This window comes from Carcharhinus amblyrhynchos, chromosome 7 (assembly GCF_965287045.1).
Source record: "Carcharhinus amblyrhynchos chromosome 7, sCarAmb.v2.hapA, whole genome shotgun sequence".
Classification (NCBI taxonomy): domain Eukaryota; kingdom Metazoa; phylum Chordata; class Chondrichthyes; order Carcharhiniformes; family Carcharhinidae; genus Carcharhinus; species Carcharhinus amblyrhynchos.
Window position 1 is genome coordinate 91334521 of NC_137330.1, and position 14906 is coordinate 91349426.

The 14906-nt window shown below is 43.4% G+C and overlaps 1 protein-coding gene across 1 annotated transcript in view; it reads right to left on the reverse strand.

The window, feature by feature from the left end:
* Nucleotides 1–14906, reverse strand: part of LOC145345608 (uncharacterized) — a 99453-nt gene that overhangs the window by 57537 nt on the left and 27010 nt on the right. Inside the window, exon 7 of the mRNA XM_080193440.1 lies at nucleotides 6861–7021. Within this exon, the coding sequence (XP_080049566.1) occupies nucleotides 6861–7021 (161 nt within the window). The remainder of the gene's footprint in view (nucleotides 1–6860; nucleotides 7022–14906) is intronic.

Consider the following 14906-nt stretch of genomic DNA (forward strand, 5'->3'; position numbering starts at 1 on the left):
GATGCTTCCGTGTGATTTGGACAAGTTGAATGAGTGTGAAAGTTGATGGCAGATGCAGCATAATGTGGATAAATGTGAGGTTATTCACTTAGCAGCAATAACAGGAAGGCTAATTATTATTTGAATGGATATAGATTGACAGAGGGGGTTGTTCAATGAGACCTCGGGGCCTTGTACATCAGTCGCTGGAGACAAGCATTCAGGTGCAGCACACAGCGAAGAAGGCAAATGATATGCTGGCCTTCATAACAAGAGGATTTGAGTACAGGAACAGACATGTCTTGATGCTGCTTTACAGGGCCTTGAATATTGTGTATAATTCTGGTCTCCTTATTTGAGGAAGGATATCTTGCTTTGGGAGGAATGAGTGAAGGTTCACCAGACGGATTCCGAGGGTGGTGGGACTGACTTATGTGTAGAGATTGAGTTTAAAATCTAAAAGTTTATTTATTGTAGGCTTACATTAACACTGCAATTAAGTCACTGTGAAAATCCAAAGGAGCCACACTCCGGCGCCTGTTCAGGTGTGCTGAGGGAGAATTTAGAATGCTCAATGCACCTAACCAGCACATCCTTGGACTGTGGGAAGAAACCAGCACACCTGGAGGAAGCCTACGCAGATGCAGGGAAAATGTGCAGACTTCAGACACACAGTGACCCAAGGCAGGAATCAAACCTGGGTCCCTGGTGCTGTGAGGCAGCAGTGCTGCACTGTGGATTATCTTTGCTAGAGGTTAAAAGAATGAGGGGGCATCTCACAGAAACCTATAAAATTCTAACAGGACTAGACATGGTAGATGCAAGAAATATGTGCCTGATGGTAGATATGTCCAGAATCAGGGATCATATTCTAAAAATATGTGGTAAACTGTTTAAGAGGACAAAACATATTTTCAAGAAAGAGTTAGATACAGCTCTTGTGCCTAAAGGGATCAAAGGATATTAGGGGAAAGTGGGGACTGATTACTGAATTGGTTTATCAGCTATGATCAAAATGAATGGTGCAGCAGACTTAATGGCCAATTGGCCATTGAGCCTGGCAATGCAGGTGGAGTAAGTAGTCAAGAAGGCATTTGGCATACTTGTCTTCATTGGCCGGGAAACTGAGTTTAAAAATTGGCAAGTCATGTTGCAGCTTTATAGAATCTTAGTTAGGCTGTACTTGGAATATAGTGTTCAGTTCTGGTCACCACACCACCAGAAGGATGTGGATGGAGGCTTTGGAGAGGATATAGAAAAGATTTACAGGATGTTGCCTGGCATGGAGGGCATTAGCTATGAAGAGAGATTGGAGAAACTTGGTTTGTTCTCACTGGAACGACGGAGGTTGAGGGGTGACCTGATAGAAGTCTACAAGATTATGAGAGGTGTGGACAGAATGGATAGTCAAAAGCTTTTTCCCAGGGTGGAAGAGTCAATTACTAGGGGACACAGGTTTAAGGTGCAAGGAGCAAAGTTTAAAGGAGATGTATGAGGCAAATTTTTTACACAGAGAGTAGTGAGTGCCTGGAACTTGTTGCCGGGGGAGGGAGTGGAAGCGGATATGGTAGTGATTTTTAAGGGGCATCTTGATAAATACGTGAATAGGATGAGAAGAGAGGGATATGGTCCCCGGAAGGGTAGGGGGATTTTAGTCCAGTCGGGTAGAATGGTCAGTGCAGGCTTGGAGGGCTGAAGGGCCTGTTCCTACACAGTAATTTTCTTCGTTCTTCGTCAATGCATACTTGGAAGGATTAGAGCAGAACTACACTCCCTCATTCACACAAAACACCACTCGGGGGGAGGGAAGGAGAACAGTGTCGACAACTCCCTCAGCGAGCTGCACTTTTTTCAACCACTAAGTACTTGGTGTAGGAATCACACAAGATGACAATGGTTCACCTACATGCCACTTAAATACACCATTGTTCCTTCCCAATATACAAGATACATTACCCTAATCTTAGCAATTTGATGCCACATGCCATTCTCCTGCTTCCCTTGGGGGGCTTCACGTTCTATATTGAAAAGAATTCCGAGCAAAGCAGTGATGTTTTTTCTTGAGGTTGTATACATTGTATCTCTCACTGATAAAAGCCACCAACATCCAACAGAAAGACATCATGAAGTGTTTTCTCAGCATGTCCAGAACACATAGTACTTAAGATACTCGTCTTATTCTGTGGAACTGGCAGTATTTATATTGGTTACATAATACTATGTAGGACTTGTAAATTGAGTGCTTATTCAGCTTCAGTGGAGTAACCGCAAATTTGACAAAGGACAAATTTTACCTTCAAGGAAGATTCACACTGTTAAAACTAATGGTGTGCAAAGAAGCTTGATTTACACCCCGAAATTAAAAGGACTGGAAAGCAGGACAGAGTAAAGAGGACAGACATTCAATTTAAATATCCTAAAAGTAAAGTAAAGTTCACTTATTAGTCACAAGTAGGTTTACATTAACACTGCAATGAAGTTACTGTGAAAATCGCCAAGTCGTCACACTCTGGCACCTGTTTGGCCACTCTGAGGGAGAATTTAACATGGCCAATCCACCTAACCTTCACATCGTTCAAACTGTGGGAGGAAACCGGAGCACCCAGAGGAAACCCATGCAGACACAAGGAGAACGTGCGGATTCTGCACAGACAGTGATCCAAGCCGGGAATTGAACCTGGGTCCCTGGTGCTGTCAGGCAGCAGTGGTCAACATACAGGAAAAAGTAGCTGTCTCGAATGTAGCTTGCAGAAACACTGGTGATTTCTGAATGCTGAAATAAAAAACAAAGTGCTGGACATACTCAGCCAGTCAGATAACGTCTGGGGATGTTAGAGTTTATGTTTTTCAGTGACCTTTTGGCAGAGCTGGGAAAAGTTGGAAATATAACGGGTTTTAAAGAAGTGTCAGTGTGGGCGAGGTTGCTGGGAGGTAGGGGCTGCAGAGGGTGGGAAAAAGAACAAACAGGGAGCTCTGTGGTAGGGTGGAAGGTTAGACAGATTAAAGGGATGATGGTGCAAGATCTGAAGAAGTGATAAAGGAACAAATAAAGAAACAATAGGAGAGGAAGGTGTCCAGAGGAAATGTGAACAATCGAATCAACAGGTGCTGTCCAAAAGCAAAGACAAAAGAAGAAAAAAAAAGACAGTAAAAGCCAAACCTGCAAAGAGAAAGGGAAAAAAAAGGGACAGATTTCACAGTCTGATGCTGTTGAATTCAAGTGTTAAAACAGGATGGCAGTAAAGTGGTTAGCGCGTAGGAGGCCAGTGACAGAGAGGTCAGTATGAGACAAAGAAACATAGAAAATAGAAGCATTTCGGCCCTTTGAGCCTGCCATTCATTTGGACCATGGCTGATCATCGAATTCAATATCCTGGTCCTGCCTGCCGTTCCTATCCCTTGAGTCCCAATAACTATATCAAATTTCTTCTTTAAATCACACAACGTTTTGGCCTCAACTATTTCCTGTTACAGTGAATTCCACAGATTCAGCGCTCTCTGGGTGAAGAAATTTCTCATCACCTCAGGCCTAAAAGGTTTATCCCTTATCCTCAAACTATGACCCCTAGTTTTGGGCTCCCGCAACATCAAGAACATTCATTCTGAATCTGAGTTTTATAAGTTTCTATGAGATTCCCCCCCTCATTCTTTCAGACTCCAATGAATATAATCCTAACTGACTTAGTTTCTCCTCATTTGACGGAGCTGCCATCCCAGGAATCAATCCAGTAAACCTTCTCTGTACTCCTTCTATAGCAAGGATGTCCATCCTCAGATAAAGACACCAAAACTACACACAATACTCCAGCTGTGGCCTCACCAATGCCTTATTTAATTGCAGTAAAATATCTCTATTCCCACACTGAAATCCTCTCACTATGAAGGCCAACATACCATTTGCCTTCTTTACTGCCTGCTGTACCTGTGCACTTACTTTTGAGGACTCCAAGGTTTTGCTGAATATCTACCTCTCTCAATTTACACCCATTCAAATAATAATCTGTCTCCCTATTATTGCTACCAAAGTGGATAACCTCACAATTACTCACATTATACTGCATCTGCCATGCATATGCCCACACATTCACTCAACCTAGAAAATTAAAATGACAGGTGACCAGACGGAAGACTGAACTGGAGTATTCTGCAAAGTGGATGACATGGAGGTGCAGAGGTTAGCACTGCTGCCTCAACCTGACAGCGGAATCTCCCTTCTGGGGTGATCACTCACTCTCAGTTCCCATTAGTCCCTCAAGTAAGATGACACTCTTCTGCTGTACTGTCTTAAAGAGACAGACACCATATATACAACAATCTGCCACGTGTCTGGCCATTCCATCAACTTGATTTGATTTAATTTATTTATGTCACATGCATTAGTATAGAGTGAAAAATATTGTTTCATATGTGCTATACAGACAAAGCATACCGTTCGTAGAGAAGGAAAGGAGAAAGTGCAGAATGAAGTGTTACAATCATAGCTAGGGCATAGAGAAAGATCAACTTAGTTCAAATGTCTGATGGCAGCAGGGAAAAAGCTGTTCTTGAGTCGGTTGGCGCATGATCTCAGACTTTTGCATCTCTTTCCCGACAGAAGAAGATGGAAGAAAATATGTCTGGTGTGCATGGGGTACTTAATTATGCTAGTTGTCTTTCTGAGGGTGTGGGAAGTGTAGACAGAGTCAATGGATAAGAGGCTGGTTAGACTGATGGACTAGGCTTCATTCGCAACCCTTTGCAGTTTCTTGCAGTCTTAGGCAGAGCAGGAGCCATACCAAGTTGTAATACAACCAGAAAGAATGTTTTCTATGTGCATCTGTAAATGTTGGTGAGAGTCGTAGCTGACATGACAAATTTCCTTAGTCTTCTGAGAAAATAAAGCGTTGGTGGGCTTCAAATTGTCCGTGTCCTTTTGAAGTTCTACATGATCCATCTCACTGTTCACAATACTTCCATGTTTTATATCAGCTATAAATCTTGAAACTGCATCCTGTACATTTACATAGAACATAACAGCGCAGTACAGGCCCTTCGGCCCTCGATGTTGCACCAACCAGTGGAACCAATCTAATTACCCTCTAACCTAAACTATTCCAATGTTATCCATATCCCTATCCACTGACCATTTGAATGCCCTCAAAGTTGGCGAGTCCACAACTGCTGCAGGCAGGGCATTCCACACCCTTACTACCCTCTGAGTAAAGAACCTACCTCTGACATCCGTCCTATAATTACCACCCCTTAATTTAAAGCTATGTCCGAGGAAAAAGGCTCTCACTGTCCACCCTATCTAACCCTCTGATCATCTTGTATGCCTCAATTAGGTCACCTCGTAACCTTCTTCTCTCTAATGAAAATAACCTCAAGTCCCTCAGCCTTTCTCATAAGACCTTCCCACCACACCAGGCAACATCCTGATAAACCTCCTCTGCACCCTTTCCAATGCCTCCACATCTTTCTTATAATGCGGCGACCAGAACTGTATGCAATACTCCAAGTGCGGCTGCACCTGAGTTTTGTACAGCTGTAACATGACCTCACGGCTCCAAAATTCAATCCCTCTACCAATAAAAGCTAACACACCGTATGCCTTCTTAACAACCTTATCAACCTTATCAGTTTAGATTGAGGTCATTAATATAATCAGGAAAAATAAAGGTTCCAACATTGATCCTTGGGAAACTCCACTACAAAGGTTCATCTAGCTCAAAAACAACAATTAATCACTACTCTGTTTCTTGTCAATTAGCCATTTCATACCCGTGTTGCTACTATGGCTTTTACTTATGTGCTATAGCTTTGCTGTTGTGTGGTTCTGTATCAAATGCCATTTGGGACTCCCCTGTGTACCTCATCAAAAAATGATTCCTACACCAAATACTTAGTGGTTGAAAAAAAACGCAGCTCGCTGAGGGAATTGTTGAATGAATGTTAAGACAACAAACCTAATTGCACAGAATCACCTCTCCCCCATACCATGAGAAAGTGCTACATCATATGCGAATAAAAATATTAGGAGTTGCCCACTTTTATGCCATGACAGACCAATGCTTTGAAGCCACTGCACAAAAGGTTTTTCATCCAGGTTAATCAATAGCTGCAACAAAAGCAAGGGAGACAAATATAAAAGCTATAGTATACTTCTATAGTACCTAACGTTTCTGGAAAAATGAACATTCTACTCAGTAAAGTGATGTTGCTCTCATTGGTCACATAGATATGTTCTAAATCATTTGTCTACTCATCTTTGAAGTTGCTTCATTCAGATTATGCAAATAGTTTGGATGGGCAGCACAGTGGCACAGTGGTTAGCACTGCTGTCTCACAGTGGTAGGGGCTTGGGTTTGATTCCCAGCTTGGGTCACTGTCTGTGCAGAGTCTACACACTCTTTCTGTGTCTGTGTGGATTTAAACTAAGTGCTCTGGTTTCCTCCCATAGTCCAAAAGATGTGCTGGTTAGGTGCTTTGGCCATGCTAAAATCTTCCTCAGTATACCTGAACAGGCGCTACTAGGGACTTTCACAGTAACCTCATTGCAGTATTAACATAGACCTACTTGTGACACTAATAAATAAATAAACTTTGGATACATTTAAGAAAACACTAAATAATTGCATGAGTGAGAAGGGAATTGCAGGATATGTTAGTAAGATGGGATGAGGCTTATATATAGCATGAACACAGGTATGGGCCTCTTGGGCCGAATGGTCTGCTTCAGTGCTATACATTTGTAATTCTTCAAATTGAAATCACGTACAAAAAAATTTGTGTTATTTTGTTCAAACTACTTAATAAAATTACTGGATCATTAAGTTTGTTGAGCAAAAACATTCTAAATTAACAAGAAATGAACTGAATAGCAAAACACCAAGTTTTTTTACCTCCTCCATCCTGTGTGTAGCTTCTTGACTTGGCAGGAGAACTGTTCCAACGCATCTGCTTCTGCAGGCAATGACTGAAGAGACAGCTGCTGGAGACCAGCTAGATGGCTAGGAAATCTCTGGATCAAGGCATGATATTCATAGAGGAAACCATCAATCTCCTGCAAGAAATAACCCATTTTATATATTTATAATTATAAAGCCACAAGCTAAAATAAGGCAATCTGAATTAAGATTTGATTACATGCCAATTAGCGAGAAATTTATCAGGACAAAATTAATATAATTGACATAGGGAACTTTCTTCAGATTCACTTATTGCATTTTAGAAAAAACTTTACACTAACCATTACAAAAGTGGTTTTGTGAAGAAAGAAGCTTGAGTTATAACCAAAATGGCTCTCTCACAGTTTACTTAGTTTCAGTTTAATTTGTTTGCACATAAAGTTAACTGAATTTTAACATTTCTGATGATTGCCTAGTTCATGGAAACACTATCACCTTCAAACTCTCTTTGAAGCCAAACATCATTCTGACTTGTCATATATTGCCATTACTCTATCACTGCCGGATCAAAATCCTGGAACCTCCTATCAAACAGCAAATATTCACCATACAGATGCAGCAACTTAAGAAAAGCCACCACCACCAACCTCAAGGCAACAAAACTTAGGCAGTAAATTCCAGCCTCGTCTGTGACACCCAAGGACCCCACCCACCCCAGACATTCTCTCTTCCACCTTCTTCCATCGGGAGGAAGATACAAAAGTCTGAGGTCACGTTCCAACTGACTCAAAAACAATTTCTTCCTTGCTGCCATCAGACTTTTGAATGGACTTACCTCGCACTAAGTTGATCCTTCTCCACACCCTAGCCATGACTGTAACACTACATTCTGCACTCTCTTGTTTCCTTCTCTATGTACGGTATGCTTTGTCCGTAGAGCGCGCAAGAAACAATACTTATCAATGTATGCTAATACATGTGACAATAATAAATCTAATCAAATGAAAATCAAAATCCACAGAGTGAATAATAATTTTGAAATACATATTTAGTTAAGGTCATTGCAAAACTTTTAAACAGTATACTAAGTTCCAACAATACCCACAAATATTTTGGGCAGTGAAACTCCTCCGGTGGATAAGTTTAGCAAAAATCAGTTCATGATTTATCACTAAATTGACTTTTCAATTGCGTTTGGATGCTATTTCACCCACTTTTGGTGTTTCCAATCTCTCATTAGCATTTTAGTTACAAAGTACTTGCTGAATATCTGGATTCCCTCAGCTTGCAAAATGTATTCTTTTTATCTAAGAGATGAAGCAAGGGACATCAGGAAGAGCATCAACCTGCGGCAGAATGGAATGCTGTTTCGTATCTGCTGTTGCCAAGTAACTAGAATGCTAATGCAACCCACATTTCAGTGGGAGGGAGTAAATCAGAGAGTGTGAGAGGGAGAGAGAGAGAGAGTCATCACTGCATTGCTCTGCCTTAGGCATCAGTTCACAGTAATGCTAACGCAGGTTAGGGAGCAGGTCACCAGCAGCAAAGAGGGGAAGAAAGAAAATTATCTCGTTCCTTAACAAAGTAAGCAGCACAGTGGTTAGCGCTGCCGCGTCACAGCGCCAGGGACCCAGGTTCAATTCTGGCCTTGGCTGAGTGTGTAGAGGTTGCATGTTCTCCACGTGTCTGCGTGGGTTTCCTCCGGGTGCGCTGGTTTCCTCCCACACTCCAAACATGTGCACGTTAGGCTGATTGGCCATGCTAAATTGACCCTTAATGTCCGGGGGATTAGCAGGGGAAAGCCATGGGGATAGGACCTGGGTGGGACTGTTGTCGGTGCAGACTCAATGGGCCGAATGGCCTCCTTCTGCACTGTAGGGATTCTATGATTTTCACAATTCTAGTTAATTCAGGTGGACAATTGTTAAAATACATCACAGGGAACCCAGATCAGTTGGCAGTGTGAGCGTATGAATCACATCCAATCCAATTGGTGAAGTCAAAACCAAGGTATGAAGCTTTTCTTTCCTGACAGCGTTCATCAACTTTATTCTGCCTCATAGCGCTCCTTGCACAGTGTCCCAGCAATCCTCTGTTTATATGTGATCAAAGTACTTAACTGAACAATGCCCTTCGCCTGTGTATCTTAACAATATAATTAACATATTATTAATAGGGCACGGAGAGAGTGGAAAACTACATGACATGGAACCGTTCCAGCTAGCTGGCCACAGCTGTATGACAATGGAGCCATTACAGCTGCTCCACAGACAGAGAAAAGAGAATCAGCATCACGTCAGATAAAGTGCATACGTTGGCTAGAAATCGGACCTGGTTTGGTACTGATCACAGGATAAAATATGTAAGGACTGTTATTGTCCATGGAATCATAGTTCATTGTACATCAGGAGAGAAAGAAAGCAAACCTGAAAAAGGAAATTAAAACCACCTCAATCAAAGCATGACTAATTTAGTGGAATTATTAGTTTTAAAAGGAGACAGCACAGTGACACAGTGATTAGCACTGCTGCCTCACGGCGCCAGGGACCCAGGTTCAATTCCGACCTTGGAAGACTGTCTGTGCGGAGTTAGCACATTCTCCCCATGTCTGAGTGGTGTGTGTCTGTGTGTGGCTATACTGGATTGAGAGTCGTGCCCCTCAAGCTATAATCCCCAGGCAGAAGACTAGCCACCTGTTCCAGGAATACTTAGCTGCAGAAACAGATGTAAGTCTGGCCCACCAGGGTGTGGAAAGGTTTTGAGAGAGAGAGGGAGAGAGAAATTACAGAGCCGATTCTCCCAAAAATGCTGAATTGGTGGGAGAACTGTCCTAACTCCCGACTGTTTTGTTAGTTTAGTTTCTCACCCGAATCTCTCCACTCTGTGCACTGTAGAGGTCCCAGTCGTGAATCTCATTAAAAACCCAGGGGGTGGGGCCTATTCACGCTGGAGTCTGACAGTTCTGGAATTCTGCGCATGTGCAGAATCTGTCAGACTCCCCGTTCGCTGGCCAGCGGCCTGATTTGCTAGCCAGCCTGGGACCCCCGCAGTGCTGCCCCTCCAGCACCCCCCACAGACCGATCGCAGCCCCCACAACAATTCCCAGGCCAGCCCTGACCCCTCCCGACTGGAGCACCCCGATGCACAGCCTACCAACCCCCCCTAGCAGTGGCGATCCGCCAACCCCCCACCCTGCTGATCGCTGGAGGCAAGCCATCCCATCCCTGGCAGTCCCCTCCCCCAGCCTGCCCCAATTGCTGCCCTCCCTCCATCCCAGACCAATCCTGTCTGCAGTGTGGCAGCGGGGCCCCCCCCCCGCTGTGCTCTGAGATCCCACCCCCTTGGCACTAGCCGATGCTTGGGTGGGCAGTGCCAAGGTGCCCTCTGCGCATGGGCATTTTGTCCCTTGGGCAGTGCCGGGGGTGCAGGCTGGCACTGCCAGGGTGCCCATGCCCTGAGGGCACACCCCCGCCACCCGACCCCCTGGGAGGTCCTGATTGCCCTTCCCTTCATTCTGGCAGGGTCTCCCGCTAGTTCCCCGAATGTGAGGAGCTAGTCTGAACGCCGCTGGAATGAAGTACTCCTGGCAGGGTGGAAGATTCAATCAGAACTTAAAAAGTTCCGATAATGAGCTAATAAAGATATTTCAAATACATGCAAAAAGGATTTAAATTACTTACCTTCCTTCCCGCCAGTGTGTTCTGACTGGTGACTGTTCACCGGCTCTGGGAGATACACATGCGTTCCCGGCGGACGCACTAATCTCTGTTCAAGGCCGGTGACACGCATCTCCCATCGCGACCTGACAGAAAAGTTGTGGGTCACAATGGGAGAATTGCAGTCTACTTTTCCTACCAAGTTACCTAATGCAAAAATGTTCAGTAATTCCTATTAACTGTTCCACATCTGGCACACCAGAATGCCAACACGCACCAGAGGTGACGGTGGCAGAGGAATAATTAGCTAGTAGCCTTGAAAGAAAATAAAAGTTACGAGACTCCCCTTGTTAGTTCAATAGTGAGTATTGAACTATATAGACTAGATTTCCCCAATCCGTAAAGAGTTAGCTAATCTCATCTAAGGCAGAAAGAAAGACTCACATTATATATTGCTTTTAATGACTACCTGATGTTTCAAAGTGTCTTATAGCCAATGAAGTACTTTTGAAGTGTAGGCATTGTAATACGAAACACAGAAGACATAAAACCATAAGAGGCAGGAACAAAAGTAGGCCATTCGGCCTATCGAGACTGCTCTCCCATTCAATGAGATCACGATTGATCTGATGTGATAATTGTCAACTCCACTTTCTCGCCTTATCGCCATAAAACTTGATTCCCTTACTGTTTAAAAATCTGTTTACCTCAGTCTTGAACATATTAATCAACCCAACTTCCACAGCCCTCTGTGGTCACGAATTCTACAGATTCACTACCCTTAGAGGAGAAGTTCCTTCTCATCTCCATCTTGAATGGCCTTCTGATCCTAGACTGTCCCTCAAGGGGAAACAACCTCTCAGCACTGACCCCGTCAAGCCCCCTGAGAGTCCTATGTGTCTCAGTAAGGTCACCTCACATTCTTCTAAACTTCAATGAGTACAGGCCCAACATAAGAAATTGCCACCATATTCGGGATCAAGCTCGTGGATGTTCTCAGGACTGTCTCCAATTCCAGTATATCTTTCCTTAGGTAAGGGGACATTACCAGTATTCCAGGTGTGGTCTAACTAGTGCCTTGTACAGTTTTAGCAAGGCTTACCTATTTTTACACTCCATTCCTTTTGAAATAAAGGCCAAAATTCCATTTGCAGTCCCAATTACCTGCTGGATTTTCATGCTAGCTTTTTAAGATTCATACACAAGAACCCCAAATCTCCCTATGCTGCAGCTTTCTGCAGTCTGTCTCCATTTTAATAATATTCAACTCCTTTATTCTTCCGAGCAAAGTGCATAACTTCACTTTTTAGTACATTATATTCCCTCTGCCAAGTTTTTGCCCACTCACTTAACATGTCTATATTCATAGAACATAGAACATAGAACATTACAGCGCAGAACAGGCCCTTCGGCCCACGATGTTGTGCCGACCAGTTACAAAACAATGACCCACTAACCTAAACCAATCCCTTTTCGTCCATAAACCTATCCACGGATCTCTTAAACGCCCCCAAACTAGGCGCATTTACAACTGCAGCAGGCAGGGCATTCCAATCCCTCACCACCCTCTGGGTAAAGAAGCTACCCCTGACATCCGTCCTATAACTACCCCCCCTTAATTTAAAGCCATGCCCCCTCGTGCTAGATTTCTCCATCAGAGGAAAAAGGCTATCACTATCCACCCTATCTAAACCTCTAATCATCTTATATGTTTCTATAAGATCCCCTCTTAGCCGCCTTCTTTCCAGCGAAAACAACCCCAAATCCCTCAGTCTCTCCTCATAGGACCGCCCCTCCATACCAGGCAACATCCTGGTAAACCTCCTCTGCACCCTCTCCAAAGCCTCCACATCCTTCCTGTAATGTGGGGACCAGAACTGCACACAATACTCCAAGTGCGGCCGCACCAGAGTTGTGTACAGTTGCAACATAACGCTGCGACTCCTAAATTCAATCCCCCTACCAATAAACGCCAAGACACCGTATGCCTTCTTAACAACCTTATCTACTTGATTCCCAACTTTCAGGGATCTATGTACACATACACCTAGATTCCTCTGTGGATTCTTTGGGAGCAATTTTACTATTTTTCTTCTAAGTTCTGGGTGGACTTGAAACTAGGAATATTTCAGATCTGACTTTTAGGCCCATTTTTAGTTCCCCCATATATATTCTGCCTGCAAAATTTTGAGTGCATCAGGTTTGTGCTGCGGAAGCCAGTGAGCGGGGCTTAAGGAGCCCGAAAGACTGCAGAGGGAGGCAGTGCGCATGTGCAGGCCGCAGATGCTGCACATGTGCATTAGGAGTAGCAGGGGGCTGAAAGAAAAGAGAGAGCTACTGCAGGCTGCCTGAAGCAGTTTCCTCCTCCTGCCATTGCGGGAGTCTGCGGCCCGAGATACAGACCCTGCCAACCTCACACACCGCCCAAATCGATTGCGGACCCCCACCTTCCCCACTGATTGTGGACCCGCTGCCTTCCCAACTGATCGTGGACCGCAGAGTGGCAGTGGACCCCCTCTCCATCCCCTCCACCAATTGCTGCAGAGTGGCAGCGGGCCCCCTCTGCCCATTAGCCCCCCCCCCTTAGCCCCTCCCCCATTAGTCCTGCCCCCTAGCACTACCAACTCTGTCTTCTATCAGTTAGCCAATCCATGCTGATTGATATATCATCCTCAACACCATGAGCTCTTATCTTATTAAGTAATGTTTTAAGTGGTACTTCATTGAATGCGTTTTGGAGATCCAAGAACTATTACATCTACTCATTCCACTTTATCTATCTTGCTCACTACCATCTCAAAGAATTCTAATAAATGTTTCATTAATGATTGTAAAAATGTACAAATTCCTTTATAAATGCCAATGTGGTTTTCCTTTGTGTTCTTAGAGAATTTATTACAATCTTTGTCTTAACAAAACTAACCAGTATCTGACATTATCAAGTAAGTATGCGGACTCAAATCTCCTTTACTTTCCAGTATATCATGCTTTTGGGCCATTTTAATAGCAGAGCATTTTATCTTCATTATTCTGTTTGCATCTATAGTGCTCTTGCACTTCTCCCTAGGTTCAATCCAAACAAATTATTTCCACTTGGATTTACATTCTTGTAAACTGACAGTAAATCACCCTGACAGCATTCATTTCTCCATGTTCCTGTCTGTGAAAGAATAAAGTGACGTAAGTTACCATTGCTGTTCGCGGAAGCTGTCACCTGCTTTGTCCATATAGAATTAAGTAATGACAGAGACAGAAATAAAAGGAACTCTGAAAACAAATTTCCCCCCTTTTTTTTAATCTCAGTACATGCATACACATTTTGCAATGTTATAATTAAGGAATGATGAAAATATGGAATTTATCTGGTCTCATTGTACCAGAATAATCTACTCTAATGAATAGTATTTACTTCTAACTGTTAATTAGGTCATGCTTACATAAGCTTCTCCTAGGCAACATTGAGTACAGGCGCTCAGTATCAAAACAGGTTATGTTCCATCTTCAGTGGATAACAAAAAAAAATGGAAAGTGAGTTGCTGCCAATCAATCACAATCCTATTTAACAGCAATGTTATTTCCTATGCACAATACCTTCATATTTCCTCAACCAGGCAACGTGCAGCACTTAGACTAACTAATCTGAATCACATGCATCATTTAACATGTTCTGTATAATTCAGATTACTCCTTCACGTTAAAACAGAAGGTGATTTAACTCTTTTGGCACCGAATTTCTTAAAGGACAATCCTCTGCTTTCTTTCTTTTTAGAAAGCATCCTTTCCAGATATAGCGCAGCTTGGTATGGCTCCTGCTCTGGCCAAGGCTGCAGGAAACTACAAATGGTTGTGAACAAAGCCCAGTCCATCACGCAAACCACACTCCCACCCATTGCCTCTGTCTACACTTCCTGCTGCCTCGGAAAAGCAGCCAGCATAATTAAGGACCTCACGGGTCCAGAACAGACTCTCTTCCATCTTCTTCCGTCGGCAAGAAAATACAAAAGTCTGAGGTCATGTACCAACCGACTCAAGAACAGCTTCTTCCCCGATATAGTCAGACTTTTGAATGGACCTACCTTATATGAAGCTAATCTTTAGAGTCATAGAGGTTTACAGCATGGAAACAGGCCCTTTGGCTCAACTTGTCCATGCTGCCCTTTTTCTTTAAATCCTTAAACTAGTCCCAATTGCCCGCATTTGGCCCATATATACACATCTTACCCAATGTATCTATCTAAATGTTTTTTAAAAGACAAAATTATACCCGCCTCTACTACTACCTCTGGCAACTTGTTCTAGACACTCACCACCCTCTGTGTGAAATAATTGCCCCTGGACACTTTTGTATCTCTTCCCTCTCACCTTAAACCTATGCCTACTAGTT